The sequence below is a fragment of the Theropithecus gelada genome, chromosome 19 (assembly GCF_003255815.1).
Source record: "Theropithecus gelada isolate Dixy chromosome 19, Tgel_1.0, whole genome shotgun sequence".
Classification (NCBI taxonomy): domain Eukaryota; kingdom Metazoa; phylum Chordata; class Mammalia; order Primates; family Cercopithecidae; genus Theropithecus; species Theropithecus gelada.
The window spans coordinates 29,837,841-29,862,187 of NC_037687.1; the positions used below are offsets into that span (position 1 = coordinate 29,837,841).

Here is a 24,347-nt window from a genome sequence, read left to right on the forward strand (position 1 = left end):
AACAAAAAAAATAAAATAAAATAAAAAATAAATACATAAAAATACAAAAATTAGCGTGGTGTGGTGGCATGCATCACTATTCACAGATACCCAGGAGGCTGAGGCAGGAGAATTGCTTGAATGCAGGAGGAGAAGGTTCCAGTGAGCCGAGATCATGTCATTGCATTATAGCCTGGGGGATAAGAGCAAGACTCCATCTCAAAAAATAAAGATAAAAATAAAAAACAGGCTGGGTAAAGTGGCTCAAGTCTATTGGCCAGGCTGGTCTCAAACTGCTGACCTCAAGTGATCTACCTGCCTTGGTCTCCCAAAGTGCTGGGATAACAGGCATGAGCCACTACGCCTGGCCCATTCTTCTTAACATTAACACTTTTTATGTCAATTAATGCTTGAACTCAATGTTAAGTCAACTCAAACTCAAGTCAAAGTTGAATTGACTCTAATGTCAATTAAAGCTTTATGATTGTTTATATTCATTTTATTTGGAGTAATTGTCTCAAAAATGAATTTTCTGATGTTCTGCATGGAATGACCACAGACTGAAGACCTTGCCACCCTTATGACGTTGGTAAGATTTCTGCCCAGTATGGATTCTCTGATGTCTACATCATGGATTCGCTGATGAACTACAAGTTATGAACGATGTCTGAAAAATTTGCCACATTTATTACATTTGTAGATCTCACTTCACTATGGATTCTCTAATGATTTGCAATGACTGTAGCATTATTGAGGACTTTGTGAGAATCATTATATTTGTAAAGTTTCCCTACACCATGGATTGCTTGGTGGTGAATAAGTGTTGACTGCCTAGTAAAGGCTTTGCCACATTCATTACACTTGTAAGGTTTCTCGCCAGTATGAACTATCTGATGTTTTGCAAGGTTTGTTTTTTGATTAAAAACCTTGCCACATTCATTACACTTGTAAGGTTTCTCTCCAGTATGAACTCTCTGATGTTGTGCAAGGCTTGTTTTTTGATTAAAAGCCTTGCCACATTCATTACACTTGTAAGGTTTCTCTCCAGTATGAACTCTCTGATGCTGTGCAAGGTGTGCTTTTTGATTAAAAACCTTCCCACATTTATTACACTTGTAAGGTTTCTCTCCAGTATGAACTCTCATATGGTTTGCAAGGTATGAATCACTCCGGAAAGCCTTGTCACAAACCTTACATTTGTATGGTTTTTCTCCAGTGTGAATTCTCCTATGTCTTTCAAGGTGTGATTTGCGACTGAAAACTCTGTCACATTCTTTACATTTGTAAGGTTTCTCTCCAGTATGAATTCTATGATGACGTGCAAGGTTTTCTCTTCTACTAAAAACCTTGCCACATTCATTACATGAGTAAGGTTTCTCTCCAGTATGAAGTGTATGATGGTATTGAAGGGATGACTTCCGACTGAAACTCCTGCCACATTTATTACACTTGTACGGTTTCTCTCCAGTATGAACTCTCTGATGTACTACTGCAAGGTATGAATCACTCCGGAAAACCTTGTCACAAATCTTACATTTGTATGGTTTCTCTCCAGTATGAATCCTCCTATGTCTTTCAAGGTGTGATCTGCGAATGTAAACCTTGCCACATTCTTCACATTTGTAAGCTTTCTCTCCAGTGTGAAGTCTATGATGGCACTGAAGGGATGTCTTCTGATGGAAGGTCTTGCCACACTCATTACACTTGTAAGGTTTCTCTCCGGTATGATTTGCCTTATGAATTACAAGGGCTGAATGTCGACCAAAGGTCTTGCCACACTCATTACACTTGTAAGGTTTCTCTCCAGTATGAAGTCTACGATGGCATCTAAAGGATGACTTCTGACTGAACGTCTTGCCACACTCATTATACTTGTAAGGTTTCTCTCCAGTATGAAGTCTATGATGGCATACAAGGGATAACATCTGAGTGAAGGTCTTCTCACACTCATTACACTTGTAAATTTTCTCACCAGTGTGACATTTACGATGACATGCAAGGTATTGCTTCTGATTAAAAACCTTGCCACAGACATCACATTTACATTGTTTCTCTCTTGAATGGGTTATGTGATGTCTCCTTAAGAGTGAGCTATAATTAAAAGCTTTGCCACACCCATTATTTTGGCAAGGTTTTTCTCTCACGCATGTTTCCTGTATTTGTGTGGATAATGAGGAATGGAGGAAATTCTTCCCATACTTATTAGAAATATGAGTTTTGAGCCTACCAGAAATTCTCTGGGATGTTGAAGCTGAGGAAGCACCACTGACAGACTTGTCCACTTGGTTACTAATTTTCCCTTGTGTCTGAAATATGCACAGTTCAGGCAGATGCGAATGAAAGCTTGATCCAAGCTGATCTTTAATAGGCTTGTTTCCAGCGTGCCTTTGAGTATGTCGGTCTGTACTACCTGTCAACTCTTTATTTTCTGTCACAGGTGCTTCATGGCCATTTCTTTCAACTTCTTGCCACTGAAACTCAAAGTGATGAATATCTTTCTTGATTTCTGGGAAGCAAAAATCTCCAATGTGATAACTTTTATGTCTTTCCAATGTCCCTGTGTAGAACCCTTCTCCTGTATTACTGTGCTCATGTGATGAGAACTCCATCATGGATTTTAAAGAGCTATCTAAAAAATATAAAGACCAATAGTTTTCCAAATAAGTACAGATGGTAAATAATAGTTAATATTGAAATGTGTAAAAATTACACAAAAAGCAATACTTATTTTAAACTTCCCAAATGTGATCTTCAAAGTTTAAGAACACCTTGTCTCAACTGAACATAAAAAAATTAGCCAGGTGTGGTGGTGGGTGCCTGTAATCCCAGCTACTCAGGAGGCTGAGGCAGCAGAATTGCTTGAACCCAGGAGGCAGAGGTTGCAGCGTGTGGAGACCACGACATTGCACTCCAGCCTGGGCAACAAGAGCAAGATTCTGTATAGAATAAAAAAAAAAAAAGAGTTCAGTCAAGAGCCTCATATATATGAGGCAGTAAGCCTGAATTATTTCCTCGCTGGAGGAATTTCTACAGCAGTGACTGCTGCTTACAGAAGATGACCATTAGTTTATGTGATGAACACTGTCACAGTGCCAGTGAGAGACGCTTCTGTGATGGTTCTCAAAAACCAGAACGAAAGGCCAAGTGTGGTGGCTCATGCCTGTAATCCCAACACTTCGAAGCTGAGGTGAGCGAATTGCTTGAGGCCAGCAATTCAAGACTAGCCTGATCAACATGGTGATACCCTATGTCTAATAAAAATACAAAAATCATCCAGGTATGAAGGCATGTGCCTATAATTCCAGTTAGGTTGAGAAGCTGAGGTACAAGAATTGCTTGAACTCAGGAGGCAGAGGTTGCGATAAGCTGAGATCAGACTCTACACTCCAGCCTGTTCAACAGAGGGAGACTGTCTGAAAACAAACAAAGAAAAAGAAAACAAAACCAGAACCACAGCTGGAAACACTTGTCCATCAGTGTCAGTGTCATGCTTTCTATCTCGTATCCTGGGCCATGCTGACAATTCTGCTCAGGGCTTCCAGGGACATCTCTTCCTAGAGCAGGATGATGTTCAACTATATTAGTCAAAGTGCTCACGAATTTTCTGTTTTTATGTAAAACCACTCTACAGGAGAGTCTCTAAGAAGCTACCCATGACAGATAGGAGGGTCATCACTGCAGAAAACAATGACATGTACATCAAAAGCATGTATCACAAAAATCTCAAAAGAGCATATAAAACCAGAAAGAGCCAAGATAGACAAGAGCAGATTCCTCACGTCTGAAGGGACATTTTCCTCACCCACAAACTCCAGGTTCCTGTAGTTCTCCAACATCACTTCCCTGTATAAAGCCCTCTGCGCAGGGTTCAGGCATTTCCACTCCGCCAATGAGAATTCTATAGCCACATCCCTGAAAGTCACGCGTCCCTAAAATAAAAAACACATTTCAACAAAACATTGTGAAGGAGTATGTTATCGCCCTCACGTGAAATGAGAAAAGAGAAAATAAGTATTGATTTGATCCAAGACTGTGTTCTGACAAATTCACATTAAGGTATTTTTGAACAATTTTTCTGTATAGTTGCATTTTATTGTACTTTTTCAGGATAGCGTTTAAAATCCCTTAAGTCACTATGGAAGTCTCAGTTTTACGGACAATATAAAAAAATATATGGCCTGGCACGGTGGCCCATGCCTAAAATCCCAGCACTTTGGGAGACTGAGGCAGGTGGATTGCCTGAGCTGAGAAGTTCAAGACCACCCAGGACAACATGGCGAAACACTGTCTCTACTAAAAATACAAAAAAAAAAAAAAAAAAAAAAAACAGGTGTGATGGTGCAGGCCTCTAGTCCCAGCTACTTGGGAGGCTGATGCAGGAGAATAACTTGAGAACAAGAGGCGAAGTTTGCAGTGAGCCAAGATTGTGCCATTGCACTCCCAGCTTGGGCTGCAGAGTAAGACTCCATCTCAAACAATATATATATCTATATATAATATAGATATTTTATATATATAGATATTTTATATATATCTATATTATAATATAGATATTATATATAATATATGTATTTCTATACAAATATATAATATTAAATATATTATTAAATAAATATATATTATACATATTATATATATACACATATATAAAATAAGTCTAGGCATGGTGGCTCACACCTGCAATCCCATCAGTTTGGGAGACCGAGGTGAGTGGACCACTTAAGGTCAGGAGTTTGAGACTAACCTCTCCAACATGGCAAAACTCCGTATCTACTAAAAATAAAAAAATTGGCTGGGCATCGTAGGGAGGTGCCAGTAATCCCAGCTATCTAGGAAGCTGAAGCAGGAGAATCGCTTGAACTCTGGAGACAGAGATTGCAGTAAGCCAAGATCACACCACTGCAATCCTGCCTGGGCAACAGACTGAGATTCTTTCCCCCCCAAAAAAAAAAAAGTGTGTGTGTATATATATATATAAAAATTATGTATTATCTACATAAACTGTGGGATTGGCTGTACACAGTAGGTCACACCTGTAATCCCAGCACTTTGGGAGGCTGAGGCGGGTGGATAACCTAAGGTCGGGAGTTTGATACCAGCCTGAAGAATATGGACAAATTCTGTCTCTAGTAAAAATACAAAGTTAGCTGGGAATGGTGGCGCATGCCTATAATCCCAGCTACTTGGGAGTCTGTGGCAGGAAAATCACTTGAACCTGGGAGGCGGAAGTTGCAGTGAGCCGATACTGTGCCACTGCATACCAGCCTGGGCCACAAGAATGAAACTCCATCTCAAAAAAAACACAAACAACAATAACAAAAAGAAACGAAACAAAACTGTCAAGGACTTACATGTCTTCATTCAGAGAAAGCTCCAAGGATGATTTAAAAGAGCAAGCTATCTTGTTTTCTGGTTTTTTTTTGTTTTTTTTGTTTTGTTTTGTTTTGTTTTTTTTGAGACAGAGTCTCACTCTGTCACCCAGGCTGGAGTACAGTGGCCGGATCTCAGCTCACTGCAAGCTCTGTCTCCCAGGTTTATGCCATTCTCCTGCCTCAGCCTCCCGAGTAGCTGGGACTACAGGCGCCCGCCACCTCGCCCGGCTAGTTTTTTGTATTTTTAGTAGAGACGGGGTTTTACCGTGTTAGCCAGGATGGTCTCGATCTCCTGACCTCGTGATCCGCCCGTCTCGGCCTCCCAAAGTGCTGGGATTACAGGCTTGAGCCACCGCGCCCGGCCAGCTATCTTGTTTTCTACCTTGGAAACATGAACATTTTCAGAACTTGCAGGATAAAATACCATAACAAAACATTCATCAGGCCGGGAGCAGGGCTCATACCTGAAATCCCAGAACTTTGGGAGGCCGAGGCAGAAGGATCACTTGAGGCCAAGAGTTCAAGACCAGCCTGGTCAACATGGTGAAACCTCATCCGTACTAATAACACAACAATTAGCCAGGAGTGTAGCACGCATCTGTAACTGCAGCTACTCAGTTGGTTGAAGCATAAGACTCATTTGAACCTGAGAGTCAGAGGTTGCAATGTGTCTCTACACTATATGCGGGTGAGAGAGTGAGGCCCTGTCTCAAAAAACATGCAAAAAAAAAAAAAAAAAAAAACCCCATTCATCAAATAATTTTTTCTAAAATCTCATAACGGTGTATGAATACATTTCTAAAGGTTTGTGCTGACTTGCCACAGAACCTTCAACAGTGATTCTCCACTGAGACATGGGAATGGGTGGAAGGCTGGACTGGAAAGGGGATGCATAAGTGTATTTTTCTTTGAACTTCTACTACACAATACATATATATATCATGTGGTGTTTAAAATAAAAGAATCAGCCAGGCGCGGTGGCTCAAGCCTGTAATCCCAGAACTTTGGGAGGCCGAGACGGGTGGATCACGAGGTCAGGAGGTCGAGACCATCCTGGCTAACACAGTGAAACCCCGTCTCTACTAAAAAAATACAAAAAAACTAGCCAGGCGAGGTGGCGGGCGCCTGTAGTCCCAGCTACTTGGGAGGCTGAGGCAGGAGAAGGGCGTAAATCTGGGAGGTGGAGCTTGCAGTGAGCTGAGATTCAGCCACTGCACTCCAGCCTGGGCGACAGAGCCAGACTCCGTCTCAAAAAATAAATAAAAAAATAAAATAAAATAAAAGAATCATTTAATAATAATGGGTAGAAAAAGAATGACTCCATCCTCTCTAATGAAATAAGTTGTGCTGTTATGTCACAGCAAACATAATCATTTTTACCCAAAATGCTTGCTTCATCAGAGTCCCTGTTTAAAAAAAAAAAAAAAAAAAAAGGCTCTGTGGGGTCAAAGTGCTGAGAATGATTTAAAGAATTCCCTGCAGTTAGATATTTATATTGATTAAATAATTTGAAGTCAATGATGGAATAAAGCTAACTTTATCACTGATATCTATATCAGCTTTCCATTCTATTCCAAGACATCGAAAGTGCAGAGTCTTGCTGGGCTGTCTCACACCTGCAATCCCAGCAATTTGGGAGGCTCAGGTGGGAAGACCACTTGAGCCCAGGAGTTCGAGGCTGCTGTAAACTAGAATTGTGCCATTGCACTCCAGACTAGGCCCCAGAGTGACACCCTCTCTCTTAAAACAAAAGTTTGGTGTCAGAGACATATTGACTCACTAGTGTAGCTTCAAATGCATTACAAAATCAGACACAAAATATCTCCCCTAGTTTGCCTCCTTTTCCAGAATTTACCAGATACCAATGAACATTAATGTATGACTTTTTTTTTTTTTTTTTTTTTTTTGAGAGGAAGTTTCGCTCTGTCGCCCAGGCTGGAGTGCAGTGGCATGATCTCAGCTCACTGCAAGATCTGCCTCCCAAGGTCATGCCATTCTCCTGCCTCAGCCTCCTGAGTAGCTGGGATGACAGGCGCCCGCCACCACGTCTGGCTAATTTTTTTGTATTTTTAGTAGAGATGGGGTTTCACCGTGTTAGCCAGGATGGTCTCAATCTGCTGACCTCGTGATCTGCCCTCCTAGGCCTCCCAAAGTGCTGGGATTATAGGCGTGAGCCACTGCAACTGTTGATGTATGACTTTCATATACAGTTTCTCTAATATGGTCCAGAAAGAGCTAAATGTGCATCCAGATGTGGGCCCTGAACAATCCCTGTTAACCAACATCACTGACAGCACGGGGTCAACAGCCCATCTCCATCCATGTCTGGTGTGAGCCCTTCCCAGGGCCACGCCTAGTGGAGCCTCTTCCCAAGCTCATGTCACTAGTTTATAGGAGATAGAATTTAAGTGAAGATGAGAGGAACAGAGAAAAGGCATGGGTGAGTGCGAGCAAACCTGTGAGGTAGAACGCTTCACACTCAGAGAAGATTGGCTACTACAATACCTGGCACTTCAGAAAGCAGATAGAAGAATCCACTGAGGAATATCACTCACCTGAGGAACAGCCATCCCTGGATCCTTTTCTTTCCTCTTCTTGGTGGCTTCCTCATGTAACATGAGTCTTTGGAAATCCTGTGTGTGAAAAAACATCAGAGATGTAATATTTAGAAACCATTCACTCCTTTCCTGTGACAAAACACACACACGGGGGAGACCTCACCTGAGAGAAAGATGGTCCTCTGCTGCCCACTGCACCAGAGGTCATGCAGAGATAAGAAAGTTCCACAGGAAAACCTACAAGGGTAATTTTGACCCGTTTTCAGATCTTGCTCCCCTCCTGGAAAAGTCCACACACACACGCTGCAGCAGGGCACAGATCTTCAGGCCACAGATCTGCCCTAACCAAACCCCATGCAGAGCACAGCCCCCTCACCTCCCTGTGGATCACAGGCTGATCTCAGCTCTCAGCATGGAGGAAACTGCCTCGATGTTCAATGCTGGACACAGACGAGGACCACCAGCGCCATTGTAAGTATTATTGAGTGTGGGTCCCATCCTATGATAATAGCAATCTTTGATAAAACAAAATGCCAGTAATCCCAGCACTTTGAGAGGCCGATGCAGCTGGATCCCTTGAGCCCTGGGGTTGGAGACCAGCCTGAGCAACATGGTGAAAACCCATCTCTACCAAGAACACAAAAATTAGCATGGTGTGGTGGTGCGCGGCTGTGGTCCCAGCTATTCTGGAGGCTGAGGTAGGAAGGAGACCACCACTTCTCCTGCTGCCCTCCTCCCTCCCCCTTGCCTGGTTTATAAGACAGGAGGAAATGAAGAAAGCAAGTCAGAAAGAAACAGAAGTAAGATAAATAGCCAGACAACCTTGGCGCCACCACCCAGCTCCAGTGGTTAAAAATAATAATAATAAGGCCGGGCGTGGTGGCTCAAGCCTGTAATCCCAGCACTTTGGGAGGCCGAGATGGGCGGATCACGAGGTCAGGAGTTCGAGACCATCCTGGCTAACACGGTGAAACCCCGTCTCTACTAAAAAATACAAAAATCTAGCCAGGCGAGGTGGCTGGCGCCTGTAGTCCCAGCTACTCAGGAGGCTGAGGCAGGAGAATGGTGTAAACCCGGGAGGCGGAGCTTGCAGTGAGCTGAGATCTGGCCACCGCACTCCAGCCCAGGCGACAGGCGAGACTCCGTCTCAAAAAAAAAAAATAATAATAATAATAATAATATCAACCCCTGACCTAAACTACTTATGTTACTTGTAAACTCTAGACATTGTATGAAGAAGCACTGCAAAACTTTCTGTTCTGTTAGCTGATGCATGTAGACCCCAGTCACGTTCCCCACGCTTGCTACATCTATCACGACCCTTTCATGTGGACCCCTTAGAATTGTAAGCCCCTAAAAGGGCCAGGAATTCCTTTTTTTGGGGAGGTCGGTTCTTGAGACGCGAGTCCACCAATGCTATGGGCCAAATAAAGCCACTTTCTTCTTCAACCCATTGTCTGAGAGGTATTGTCTGTGGTTCATCATGCCACATTTATTGGTTCCCTGACTGGGAAGCGAGGTGATTAACAGAAGGTCAAGGCAGCCCCTTAGGCGGCTTAGGCCTGCCCTGTGGAGCATCCCTGTGGGGTACTCCAGCCAGCTTGAGCAACATGGACTCTGAGAGCACTCCAGGGTAGGCATGTGCCCCAGAAAGATACCTAGCCTGGCCGTCCGAACTTGCAGCGCAACCAGTGTGCTTATTGTAAAGAAATAGGATATAAGAAGGATATTAGAAGGACAAGTGCCCTCAGCTAAAAGGAAAACAAGGTGGCTCAGAGCAGGAGGCCCCAGAAGGAGGCCTGTGCAATATAGCAGAAGAGTTACTGAACTGAGGAGGACCGGGTTCAAGTGCCCCCAAAGAGCCTATGGTCAAGATGACAGTTAGGGGCAAAGACATTGATTTTCTTATCAATACTACTGCTGAACATTCAGTAGTAACCACCGCGGTTGCCCCCTTATCCAAAAAGACTATTGATATAATCGGAGCCATGGGAGTTTCAGCAAAGCAAGCTTTCTGCTTGCCCCACAATTATACTGTAGGAGGACAAAAAGTGATTCACCAGTTCTTGTACATGCCTGACTACTCCTTGCCCTTGCTAGGAAAGGACTTGCTTAGCAAGCTGAGAGCCACCATCTCTTCTACAGAGCATGGCTCTTTACAGCTGAGGTTACCCAGAATGGGAGTCATTATGGCCCTGGGAGGAGGAATGGAGACTTTTCTTAACTGACCCAGGCCAAGAGATAAGACCAATTCTGGCTAAGCAGTGGCCAAGGGTGTAGACAGAAGACAACCCTCCAGGGTTGGCAGTTAACCAATCCCCTGTACTTATAAAAGTTCAGTGTAGGGCCAAGCCTTTCAGGCAAAAAACAGTACCCGGTCCCCAGAGAAGCTCTTGAAAGTATCCAGGTCCATCTCAAGAGCCTGAGAGCCTTTAGAATTATAGTCCCTTGTCAGTCTCCATGGAACCCTCCCCTCCTGCCTGTTCCCAAGCCAGGGACCAAGGACTACAGGACGGCACAGGACTTGCACTTAGTCAGTCAAGCTACAGTGACTTTACATCCAACAGTACCTAACCCGTACACGTTGTTAAGGTTGCTGCCAGCTGAGGACAGCTGGTTTTCCCGCTTAGGCCTGAAAGATGCTTTCTTTAGCATTAGACTAGCCCCTGAGAGCCAGAAGCTCTTTGCCTTTCAGTAGGAAGATCTAGGGTCAGGTGTCACCACTCGGACCCAGCTTCTGCACGGGTTCAAGAACTCCCCCACCATCTTTGGGGAAGCACTGGCTCAGGACCTCCAGAAGTTTCCCGCCAGAGGCCTAAGCTGCGTGCTGCTCCAGTACATTGACGACATTCTGCTCGGACACCCCATGGCAGGCAGGTGCACCGAGGGGACGGATGCCCTATTCCAGCCCCTGGAGGACTGTAGGTATAAGGTGTCCAAGAAGCAAGCCTAGATCTGCTAACAGCAGGTATGTTACCTAGGATTTACTATCCAACAGCGGGAGTGCAGCCTGGGATCAGAAAGAAAGCGGGTCTTTTGCAACCCACTGAACCCTAAAACCAGAAAACAAGTGAAAGAATTCTTAGGAGCTCTGAGGTTCTGCACACCATGGATCACAAACTTTGCAGTACTTGCCAAGCCTCTGTATGGAGTCACAAATGGGTAGGACCAGGAGCCTTCTGAATGGGGATCCCAACAGCAGGCCTTTCATGAGTTAAAAGAAAATCTTACGTCGGCCCCAGCCCTGGGGTTACCTGATCTGACAAAGCCTTTTACACCATATGTTTCCGAGAGAGAAAAGATGGCAGGTAAAGTTTTGACCCAAACTGTGGGGCCCTGGCTGAGGCCAGTGGCCTAACTCTCTAAATAACTAGATGGGGTTTCTAAAGGTTAGTGTTGGGGTCCGCATGTTTCCTAAACAAAGGAATGAACATACAAGACAACACAGGACAAGACATACATGGCGGCCACCCTGAACGGCACACTCTGCTTTATTTTATACAGCCGTTTGTGGAATGTAGCCAAGTCACGGGGCATGTGTTGCTTCTCTGACCTTTCCTTGACTTGCAAGATCAGTAAACATTGACCAGTTCCCAGAGCCCGCTGTTTGCAGCTGGCTCCTTTGTCCTTCCTGTTTGCAGAGAAGGAATGTCCTGCTTTGTTTGCAAGAGCAGGGCTTATCAGGAACATCTCGTTTGTGAGCACGCAGTCCTCTACATCTCCCCCTTCTTTATTTACAGGTTTGAATTTTTTTCAAAACCATTATTACATGTTGGGCTTGCTGGGATTTGGTGTTTGCCCTTTGGCACCGTTTTTAGCAGACTGTGAAAATGACAAAGGCAAAAACAACAGTTAATACATTACGAGAAACAGAAGTCAGTAAAGTTTTTAGAGGACTCATAGGGTTTAAAGATTTTAAGCTTTGTGCAATACCAGTCATTAAATCTGCGCCGGTCAGCAATGGTAACTGATTATGAAACGTTTCAGAAATATTGTGTGTTAGTTTTTGTATTTCCAGGGAAAGACTATTTTGGCCAATTAAAAGCCTTTTTATCTTTGTCCAATTATGTACAGTGCTGTTAACAGGAACAGGGGTAATACAAAATTGAGTATTATTCCAGTCACATTTTAACAAGGCTCGAGTATTTAACACTGTCAGTTGATTCCCTATCCAAGAAACCACTTGTTTTAAGTTATCTACTTGTTCAGTCAAATGAGCATCAATGTCTCGTTGTTGTTGGCACAACAAGTGAGATTGTTCATGCCATTGTTGTACAAACTCTGCATTTTGGATACTCTGATGTAACGCCAGTCCAGCAACAGCGGCAGTGGAAGCAATGGCCACAAGTCCCACTACTGTTGTTACGATGATCCCAACTGCTCTCCGGCCATGGTGGACAAGATCCTGCATTACTTTGTAAATTTGAGTAACCCCAGCAGATTTACTCCAGGTGCGTGTCAAGTTCACAGGTAACCAGGTTTGTTTTTTTGTTTTTTTTCTAGCTCCTAAAATATATATATCAGAGTGAGTCTCATTCCAATTATTATGCCACCAAGTAGTATTTATACAGCTTAAAAACGTACAATTACCCATACAGTTAACTACTCCTGTATTATTATCCCATTTAAACATTCCCGCTAACAACAAGTAAGGTTTTTTAACACAAATAATGACATATCTAGATCTGTTTCGATGTAAAGATATATGGAAAGGATTAGAAAGATTAGTGGTATTTAAGGACATGTTTCCCGTAAAAGTAGACATTGGTTTGCCAGCAGTTAGTAACTTCCATATATGACTTTGTATTTGTGAGGTGTTGGCCAAATGTAGCATAGGGGGCGACAAGCCACCATCATGCCAAATAATAGTTTTGTTACCATCAGCATAAATGCTGTGATTATTTCTATGCCATCGTAGGTTAATGTGGCTAAACTTAGTCTGAAAATCCCCATCCACACTCCAGTCAGTGACAAGGTATCTGTAATTCCTACCTTTTACCTCTAATAATAATCGTGGTCCACTTCCTCTACATCTAGTCCACTCTAATTGGGAAACACCTCCGGACACGTCAGGAATAGGACATAAGGATAATGTAGTAGGCAAGGTTTCATTAAGCAGAGCAGTACGATTATATTTAAAACTCGAGTAACAACAATTATAGTAAAGGTAGCAGTGTGACTATGATTATAGCGTACAGCCCAAGCCTCATGAGAAGGATGTAAACAATGTGGACTGTTCCCAAGACATATAGGTAACCCTTCCACCCCAAATTGATATGAACTGTTTACTGCACCCATGTCTAACTCAGGATCCTGATTTTAAAAAGGTGATGGCATCCAAGCAGTATTATTAGTAAATACTAAAACTTCTTTGTCTCCCCAGGCCACACCTTGATATAAGGGTGGAAAGGGAATATAAGCCCAATATGTGAATTCTTCAGCTGTTACCTGGTAATTCACTACAGTTAGCATAGCCAGAAATAAGGTCAGTGAGGTTTTGGGCTGTCCAGCTTCTTGAACAACCCCTTCAGCTTTTTGAGTAAGCTTTTTCAGCTGACCCCATGTCGGGGGTTCCGCTCGACGAGTTCCAAAGGTGAAGATTCTCTGAGCACTCAGATTTAATTCCTGAAATGCCACCAGGAAGTCCTCTGGCTGGCTTCTCTTTGCCATGGCACTGTTTCAACCGTCAGAATGGGAGCCACTCATCTCCGGCACCTGTACGAACGAGAGCATAACCTCGACCCCATTGTAAAACTTTTCCTTTTAAATATTGGCCTTGTAATGAAGGATAGTACACCCACAAATTGGTAGCTTGTGGCTTTTCTAATGGTTGTTGAAAATGTTTCACTGCTGCAGATTGCTGTAATTGGTGCCAATAGTTAAGAAACTTTAAAGTAAAAAGAGCTTTCAGAATTTGATGTTTTGGGGAATCTCGTCCATTTCCCCGTTTGTTTTAAAAGTTGTAATTTTAAGGTAGCATTAGTTGTTTTTTTTTAATAATTGTTTGACCTTGACTGTTAAATGGAATACCAGTGGAATGACGACTGTGATATGAAGAGAGGAAGGCAGCCAATTTATGAGAGCAATAAGTAGGAGCATTGTCAGTTTTTAATTTAGTAGGAACTCCCATAACTGTAAAGTAAGTAAGTAAATGAGTAATAACAGAATCAGTTTTTTTAGAGGGTAATGGTGTAACCCATTGGAAGTGTGACCAAGTATTAATTGTATGATGAACATATTTTAAATGACCAAAAGAAGAAACATAAGTTACATCCATTTACCAAATATGATTTTGTTGAGTGTCTCAGGGATTTATATCTGGACTTAAAAAGGGTGCAATAATAGGAGCACAAGATGGACAGGCTCTGACAATAGCTCAGGCTTGACAGCATGTTATAGAAAATCGCCATTGTAATTTTAAACTGTTAGTATGATGTAATTGATGTTTATCCTGAGCCTGTTGGACATTGTCAACAAGTAAAGAATCAATTTGGCTATTGCCAAAACTTAAAGGTCCCGGTAAAGCTGAATGTGAACGAATATAAGTGATAAAAAGGGGGGTTGTACGGGAAGTAAGAGTCAAGAACAATAAGGAAAATAGTTTTCATAAAGGGGTTTTTAGGAGTAATGGTAAAGAAGTTTGAGAAATATACTTAGTCACATATACAGTATATTGGGAATCACTAACTATATTACAAGGGGTTTGAGGCCAAATTTGTAGTACCATAAGAATGGCAAAAAGTTTTTTTTTTTTTTTATTGTACAGATTTAAATGGATAGTGAGAAATTTTTGAATTATCTGATGTCCAATATCTAGCTTTTTTATTGTTAGAAGTATTAGTAAAAAAGGTGGGACCTTTAACCGGAGTATAAGAAATAGGATTATAGGGCAGAAAAGAATATTGTTGTAGAAAAGTAAATAATCTATGACTGGGATAGTACTGAGAAGAGGAACCAGTATACTCAGCGCAAGCCACTTGCCATCTTTTATGAGTTTTTAGTAAAGATTTAATGTATTGATTAGATAATTGGGTAATAATTTCTTTAGGGTCAGTTTTAAGCAATTGACGAGCTTTATGGTGCCCTTTAATAATTAATTTAGTCAATTTAGTCAAATTATCAATAAGGGTACATTTTTTTAACGGCTTTCTTAGCCAAAAATAGTCACTCCAGAATGTTATTATCCTGATGTAAGATGGCTGTTGGTGAATGAGGAGTATGAAAAAGACATAAAGAGAGTGGAAGATCGGGTATAATATAATTAAGGTGAGCTTTACTAATTTTATTTTTTACAGAAGACAATTTTTCTTTTGTAGCAGGGGATAATTGTTGAGAACGGTTTAAATTTGAATTTTCTCTTAAGGTAGCAAACAAATGTTGTAATTTATAAGTAGGAATACCTAAGATGGGATGAAGCCAATTAATATCTCCCAACAATTTTTGAAAATTATTAAGGGTCACAAATTGATCTCTCCTAATTTGAACCTTTTGTGGGCGGATTTGTTTTTAGCTAATAGATACCCCAAATATTGAATGGAGAACTGAGTTTGTACCTTTTTAGGAGATATTTGTAAATTATAATGAATTAACTGTTGTTGTAAAACCTTAAAAACTTGATTTGGGAGGGTTACATCAGGGGTAGCCAATAAAATATTGTCTATATAATGATAAATTAACACAGTTGGAAACTGATTTTTCACAGGATTTAAAGTCCTATGTACAAATTTTTGACATAAAGTAGGGCTATTAAGCATACCCTGGGGAAGAACCTTTCACTGACATCTTTCTGTGGGCTGCCCATTATTATATTTAGGAATAGTAAAGGCAAACTTTTTACAATCTTGAGGTTGTAATGGAATAGAGAAAAAACAAGCTTTGAGACCTATGACCATTAATTTCCAACTTTGTGGGATAAGGGGAGGATTAGGAAGACCAGGCTGTAAACTCTCCATAGGTTGAATGTAAGCATTTACAGTTTTAAGATCAGTTAATAAACGCCATTTTTTACTCTTTTTTCTTTTTTTCAACAAAGACAGGGAAATTCCATGTAGAAGTACTTGGCTTTATATGCCCCTCGGCCAATTGTTTTTTGACTAACTTTTTTAAAGCCCCAAGTTTTTCTTTAGATAATGGCCACTGTTCCACCTAAACAGGAGTGGTAGTTTTCCACTTTAATTGCAAAGTTTGAGGCTGGTGAACAGTGGCTATGAGTTTAAAGGATTGTAGCCCATTTTGAACATCATATTTTTGGCAGCTGAAGAAATATGAGGAACGCTTAAAAAAGCATCAAATTGTTGTAAAAGATCCCGTCCCCAAAGATTAATATTGATAGGAACAATATAAAAAAAACACTTGACCTTGTTGACCTTTAGGACTGACACAGGTTAAAGGTTTTACGCTTTGATAAACCACAGAAGTAGCACACAAGCCAGTGAGTGTAACTGAAACTTGTCTTTTTTTTTTTATTATATAGGCCACTGATTAAAACAAATGATAGACACATCCGCCCCTGTGTCAATTAACCCTTTAAAAACTATTTTATTAATGTGCAATGAACATAAGGGCTTTTGATTAGAAACTAAAGTTTTCCAAAAAACAGTTTTTACTGTGCTACCGAACCCTCCCTGTCGAGATACCTCTCTAGATAGGAACGGAAAAAAAAAAAAAAAAGGCAATAAAAGTAATTGTGCAGTATGCTCCCCTGCCTCTAGGCGCATAAATTGTGAGACTTGTACCATAATAAGAATTTCATTAGTAAAATGAGGATCAATGATTTTGGGAATCACCATTAACCCCCGTATAGCACTGCTGCTTCGACCTAACAAAAGTCCTACGTGTCCTTTTGGCAAAGGGCCACACACTCCAGTAGCTAATTTATATACTCCTCCATTAGGAGACAAGGTATAAGGCTGAGTAATAGTTAAGTTAGCAGTGGCGCTCTGCTTAGTTGTCGCATAAAGCTGGGAAACTGGGGTAAGGTGTGGTATCCTTAAGGAGGACTCGAATTTATTCCTTGATGTTGTAGGCCATTGTTCACTGGGTATTGTGGTAGGCTTGTATTGTAATTGTTGGGGCCCCAAGTCTGTGGGCCCCCGCTCCCATTTCCCAGGAGAGGAGACAGTAAATTTTTACTTTTATCAGTTTTGGAACGACATTTATTTGTCCAATGTCGACCTTTGTCACAATGTTTGCACACCTCTGAAGGCAGCTTTCTGCCTTGCGGGATAGAAGTGTTCAATTTTTTACGATATATTTTTTTTGAAATGTCTAGGTTTACCACATTGAAAGTAAACACCTTGTTTGTTATTTCCTTTTAAGGCTTTAGATAGGGCTCCAGCAAATAATTGAGCATTATAAATAGCCCTCCAACACCAGCACAAGCTCTAATATATTTATCTAAATTGGCCCCACTGGCCTTTAATGGTCTCAACAATTTTTGACAGTCAGCATTAGCATTTTTAAAAGACAATGTTTGTAACAAAATTTTTGAAGCAGGGCCAACACCCACAGGTTTTAAGACAGCATTCTGAAGACGGGCTACAAAATCCAGGTATGGTTCATTTGTGCCCTGTAAAATCTTTACAAAGGAGAGGGAAGATTTTTCTGCTATTTTTACCTTATTTCACGCCCTTAAAAACAAAGTCTTGATTTCAGTAAGGGTGACATCATCTAGGCCAGCCTGAGCATTAAGAGTAGCATATTGGGCTGGGCGCGGTGGCTCAAGCCTGTAATCCCAGCACTTTGGGAGGCTGAGACGGGCAGATCACGAGGTCAGGAGATCGAGACCATCTTGGCTAACACAGTGAAACCCCGTCTCTACTAAAAAATACAAAAAACTAGCCGGGCGAGGTGGCGGGCACCTGTAGTCCTAGCTGCTCCGTAGGCTAAGGCAGGAGAATGGCGTGAACCTGGGAGGCGGAGCTTGCAGTGAGCTGAGATCCGGCCACTGCACTCCAGCCTGGGCGACAGAGCGAGACTCCGTCTCAAAAAAAAAAAAAAGAAGAGTAGCATATTGGCCCGTGCCTATGAGTTGTTCCTCAGTAGGTCCTGGGGGATCATGCATAGCATTTTTCCTAGCCTGCACATGTGCCTCATCCATCCACCAGCTGCACAATTGTAACCACTGAGAGCGATCGAGAACAGCCTTTCCTGAAGTCTCCCAGTCTATAGGAATTATCAAATTTTCTGATGAAAAAGCATCAAGAAGACCAAGGACAAAACAAAAGGAGATTGAGGTCCATAGTTAGAAATTGCAGCTTTCATTTTTTTTTTTTTTTTTTGAGATGGAGTCTCGCTCTGTCACCCAGGCTGGAGCGCAGTGGCCGGATCTCAGCTCACTGCAAGCTCCGCCTCCTGGGTTTACGCCATTCTCCTGCCTCAGCCTCCCGAGTAGCTGGGACTACAGGCACCCGCCACCACGCCCGGCTAAGTTTTTGTATTTTTAGTAGAGACGGGGTTTCACTGTGTCAGCCAGGATGGTCTCGATCTCCTGACCTCGTGATCCGCCCGTCTTGGCCTCCCAAAGTGCTGGGATTACAGGCTTGAGCCACCGTGCCCGGCCCTCATTTCTTTTAAAAATTTAAATTGTAAGGCAGTAAATTGGACATTATTGCCACCATTTGGAAACTGAGCATTAGGAGTAAAAGGAGCACGAATAATTAGAAACAGATCCAGCTCCTCAAATTCTCTTATTTTTTCCTCTTCTCCCTCACCCAATGGCAGGAAAGGCACTGAGAAAACTTTGCCAGACAAAGGTAAGGAAGCTGAGGGGGGGTGGAGGCACTGGAAAATCCCCTTCTAATGGGGCAGAAGGAAGAGAAACAGGGAAAGCTCCCAAAGGTGAATTAGAAGAATGTATCTGTAATATCTGTTGAAGCATTCCCATAATACGTTGCATATCAGAATTCCTCTTAGAAGAAAGAAGAGTTGGCTCTTCCTCTTCTCCCCCTTTTGCTATCCCCCCATCCTCTGTTACCCTGGCAAAAATGGGCTCCATTTCAGATTCACTTTTTCCCAAATCCTCAGATGCCTTTCCTCCTGTAGCTACATCACCACGCTCTGAATCAGTCTCAAGTAACTCTAATGCCTGAGTGATAGAATTACACAAGGTCCACAAATTTAAAGGCAAAGTATCCCCTAACTGGTGAGCTCTACGCAAAGCTTTTACTACCTGTAACCATTCTCTCCAATTCAGCTGCACTTTAGTCTGATACTGAAACCAGTAACAATGTTGTTCAACATGGGCAAACAATCGCTTCAAAGTCTTTTCTTTCACTTCTACTCCTATAGACAGCAACAGTCCTTGAAGCAGCCACAAATATTCTGAGGCCAGAGAGGTGGAATTCCTGATAATTTTCCCGTGGGTCCCCTTTCTTTACTCACATACCCGGGGAACTCCCCCTCCGGTTCCTTGCTCTCTGGGGTCCGCGTGTTTCCTAAACAAAGGAATGAACACACAAGACAACACAGGACAAGACATACATGGTGGCCTCCCCGAACGGCACACACTGCTTTATTTTATACAGCCATTTGTGGAATGTAGCCAAGTCACCGGGCATGTGTTGCTTCTCTGACCTTTCCTTGGCTCGCAAGATCAGTAAACATTGACCAGTTCCCAGAGCCCGCTGTTTACAGCTGGCTCCTTTGTCCTTCCTCTTTGCAGAGAAGGAATATCCTGCTTTGTTTGCAAGAGCAGGGCTTATCGGGAACATCTCATTTGTGAGCACGCAGTCCTCTACGGTTAGTCCCCCTGTTTGAGGGTCTTGGCAGCAACTGCCCTGCTAGTACAAGAAGCACAAAAACTAACTCTTAGGCAAAACCTGAACATAAAGGCCCCCCATGCTGTGGTGACTTTAATGACTACCAAAGGACATCATTGGCTAACGAATGCTAGACTAACCAAGTACCAAAGCTTGCTCTGTGAAAATCTCTGCATAACCACTGAAGTTTGTAACACCCTGAACCCGTCACCTTGCTCCCAGTATCAGAGAGCCCTGTCGAGCATAACTGTGTAGAGGTGTTGGACTCAGTTTACTCTAGCAGGCCTGAGCTCTGGGACCAGCCTTGGGCATCAGTAGACTGGGAGCCATACATGGACAGGAGCAGCTTCGTCAACCCACAAGGAGACAGATGTGCAGGATATGCGGTGGTAACCCTGGACACTGCGGTTGACGCCAGAGCGTTGCCCCAGGGCACTTCAGAAAGCTGAGCTCTTTGCTTTAATTCAGGCCTTAGAATTCAGTGGAGGTAAGACTGGAAACATTTACACTGACTCTCAGTATGCCTTTTTAACCCTCCAAGTGCATGGAGCATTATATAAAGAAAAGGGCCTGTTGAAATCTGAAGAAAAAGACATAAAATCTTGCAATTATTAGAAGCAGTACAGAAACCCCACAAGGTGGCAGTCTCTACCTTGGTTACCTTAGGGAACCCCAGAACTGACTCAGAAGCTCGAAAAGCTGGGCATCAGTCACAGCCCCCCTGCTCCCTCAAGCACCTGACCTTGTATCTACTTATTCTAAATAAGAAAAAGGCTTTCTCCAGGCAGAGGGAGGACAGGTGATGGAAGAAGGAAGGATCCGGTTACCAACTAGGAGAGTAGGTGTGCCACAGCTGCTAGGAGCCACAGTTGTACTGGGGGTGCATGAAACCACCCATCTAGGTCAGGAGTCACTTGAAAAGTTGTCAGGCTGATACTTCTACATCTGGCATTTGTCAGCCCTTGCCAAAACCATGGCGCAGCGGTGTGTTACCTGCCGACAGCACAATGCGAGGCAGGGTTCAGCCGTTCCGCCGGCATGGAATGGAAAGCAGCCCCCTTTGAAGATCTCCAGGTGGACTTCCCAGAAATGCCAGTGTAGAAGTAACAAGTATTTACTCGTTTCCGTGTGTACCTACTCTAGGTAGGTGGAGGCTTATCCCATACGAACTGAGAAAGCTCATGAAGTAACCCATGTGCTTCTTCGAGGTCTTATTCCTGGATTTGGACTGCCCTTACGGATCAGCTCAGATAACAGGCCGGCGTTTGTGGCTGACTCAGTACAGAAGACAGCAAAGGTATTAAAGATCACATGGAAACTACGTGCTGCCTACCAACCTCAGAGTTCCAGAAAGGTGAAGCGGATGAATGGGACTATCAAAATAGCTTAAGGAAAGTGTGTCAGGAAACAGGATTAAAATAGACACAGGTTCTCCCCATGGTATTGTTAAAGACTAGATGTACTCCCTCCCTCTGAGAGAACAGGATATTCCCCTTATGAAGTATTATATCATAGACCCCCTCCCATACTACGGGGACTCCCAGGCACTCCCCCAGAGTTAGGTGGAATTGAGTTACAGAGACAGCTACAGGCCTCAGGAAAAATTACACAAACGATTTCAGCCTAGGTAAATGACAGATGCCCCGTTAGCTTATTCTCCCCAGTTCACTCTTTTTCCCCAGGTGATCGAGTGTGGATCAAGGACTGCAATGTAGCCCCTTTGCGCCCACAGTGGAAAAGACCCCAGACCGTCATCCTGACCACACCCACCACCGTGAAGGTAGAAGGAATCCCAGCCTGGATCCACCACTGCTGTGTAAAACCTGCATCTGAAACCTGGGAGGCAAGACCAAGCCCAGATAACCCCTGAAAGTGACCCTGAAGAAGACGACAAGCCCTGCTCCAGTCACACCCGGAAGCTGACCGGTCTACACACGGCCGGAGCATGAGGAGGCTCATCACGGGACTCATTTTTCTTAAATTTTAGACTTGTACAGTAAAGCCTTCAACTGACCTTCCTCAAACTAAGGACTGTTCCCAGTGTATTCATCAAGTCACTCAGATAGGACAGCAAATTAAAACAATCTTTCTGTTCTATAGTTATTATGAATGTACAGGAATGTTAAAAGGAACTTATTTGTACAATGCCATTCAGTACAAGGTATGTACCCCAGGAAATGACCAACCTAATATATGTTATCACCCATCTAAGCTCCCTGCAACCACCGTTTTATTTTATTTTTATTTTTTATTATTATTTTTTTTGAGATGGAGTCTCACTCTGTCACCCAGGCTGGAGTGCAGTGGTGCGATCTCAGCTCACTATAACCTCCGCCTCCCGGGTTCACCCATTCTCCTGCCTCGGCCTCCCGAGTAGCTGGGACTACAGGCACCCGCCACCACGCCCGGCTAATTTTTTTGTATTTTTAGTAGAGACAGGGTTTCATCGTGTTAGCCAGGATGGTCTTGATCTCCTGACCTCGTGATCCGCCCGCCTCAGCCTCCCAAAGTGCTGGGATTACAGGCGTGAGCCACTGTGCCTGGCTACCACCGGTTTTCAAATAACATTAAGAACTGGTCCTTTCCTAGGTGATTCAAGTAAACTAATAACTAGAACAGAAGAAAAAGAATCCCCAAACAAGAAACTTTAAATCTGATGCTTGTGCAGCCATTAATAGTAACAAGCTAAGATTAAGATGTGGATCTCTTAACTAAGAAAGGAGCTATACAGTAGAAAATTAATATGTTTGTCATGAGGCAGAGGTGTGTGAAAATTGTGCCTATTGGCCATGTGTTATTTAGGCTACTTAGAAAAAGGACAAAAAAGACCCGTTCACCTTCAAAAAAAAAGAAGCCAACCCCTCCTGTGCTACCGGTCACTGTAACCCACTAGAATTAATAAGCACTAATCTCCTACACTCCCATTAGGAAAAAAGAGAACGTGTAACCCTGATGATTAACAGGACAAGGCTAAACCCCCAAGTTGCCATTTTAGTCCGAGGGGAGGTCCACATGCGCTCTCCCAACCCAGTGTTTCAAGTTCTTTATAATGAGCTAAATCTGCCAGCACCAGAGCTTCCAAAAAAAAAGGCAAGGAACTTGTTTCTGTACTTAGCAGAAAATGTAGCTCATTCCCTCACTGTTACTTCTTGTTATGTATGTGGAGGAACCACTGTCAGAGACCGATGGCCTTAGGAAGCCCGAGAGTTGGTGCCCACTGGTCCAGTTCCTGACACAATTCCAGTTCAGAAAGCCCAAACTAGCAACTTCTAGGTCCTATAAACTTCAATTATTAGACAGCACTATGTAGCTAAGGAAAGAAAAAACTTCACCACCCCTGTAAGAAAGCTCAATTGTCTAGGACAGACGTTGTACAACAGCACAACAAGGACAGTCACTTGGTGAGGCCTAAACCGTACTGAAAAGGACCCATTAAGTACATTTTCTAAATTACAGACTGCCTGGGCTCATCCAGAATTTCACTGAGACTGGACGGCCCCCGCTGGACCATACTGGATACGTAGGCACAGAGACCATCTCCAATAACAAAGAAGAAAAGGAAACATCTGGGTCCTGGCTCTGCGAATCTAAGGCCAATTACCGTAAACTTTGCAAAACTAGACCAAAGGTAAAAACCCCATCTCCCCACCCGGAGGAACAAAGGAACAAAGGCTACTCTCCTGTAGCCCTTCCATTTCCACCACGTCTCAGATGGAAAGCGAGAGAGCCCAGGAGTGGCCACGGCCAAGCACCGGCCACTCCTCCATCTGCATAGGGCACCCATCTGCTCTGGCCTCAGGCCAATTCACCTCAGCATTTCATCGGCCAAGGGCCAGATCCTTCATCCAGATAAGGGGTAGCCCATAGGGACCTCAAAAGGAATATTTTAATCCCCCAAAGCGTTGTAAACGGTGCCCTGGAGACGCTCGCTCGGGCCCACTCCCACCCTGTGGAGTGCTTTCTGACCCCCGGCACTGGGGCTGCAGCGCTGCGCTCCAGGGGCCGAGGAGAGCGAGACTGGGGGGCGCTCTGGAGCAGGGCGAGAATCCAGCTAGCGGGTGAGGACTTGAAACAGCGCCAGGCGGGAGAAGGGTCAGGAAAGATTTTTGCAAAGGAAACTTTTGCGACAGGAGGTGTCTGCACGGCCCCACTGCAGAAAGACCGGGGACGGGACCAGTCTCAGGGTGACTTTAAACTCAAAGGAAAGCGACTCACGGACTCTCACCGGGACGTTTCAATTTGCTCTGGGTTGAGAAAGACGGGCCGGAATTTGCAGGTCTGTAGGGACCCCACGTCCCTCCTATAGCAGCACCAGAGAACTAGGAAGCACACACACCGCAGTACAACTTTCAGTCCTCGCTGTCCGCTTCCGGGCCTGAGCCAATCAGCGCAGGACAGGAGCCGGACCTGGGCAAGACCCCGGAAGAGATGGGCGGGGCCTGGGCGGGGCCGGGGCGGGGCGCGAAAGACAAGGGGCCTGGCGCGGGAGAATAGAGTTTTGGGCTGTGAGGGGTCAGCGGGGGCGGGAAAGGGGCGGGGCCTGAGCTTCCCTCCATCTCGCTCTCCGTGCTTCTGTTTTCCGGATTTTGCAGGTGAAACCCACCAGTAAGGCTGGAGCAGCTCAGCAGTCAGGGAAATAGTACGGGTCCCTGAGAAGTGGCGGTGTGGCGGTCATTGGA

General features: G+C 43.6%; 1 protein-coding gene across 1 annotated transcript; it reads right to left on the reverse strand.

Moving 5' to 3' along the window:
* LOC112612444 (zinc finger protein 816-like) lies at window positions 1-24,011 on the reverse strand. The gene is made up of 5 exons (XM_025366986.1): window positions 23,894-24,011; window positions 7,907-7,984; window positions 3,782-3,891; window positions 786-2,608; window positions 1-595 (listed from the first exon to the last, which is right to left on the reverse strand). Exons 2-5 carry the CDS (start codon window positions 7,960-7,962, stop codon window positions 497-499), a joined length of 2,088 nt encoding a protein of 695 aa, XP_025222771.1. The 5' UTR covers window positions 7,963-7,984; window positions 23,894-24,011; the 3' UTR covers window positions 1-496.
* Between the last annotated feature and the right edge of the window lie 336 nt (window positions 24,012-24,347).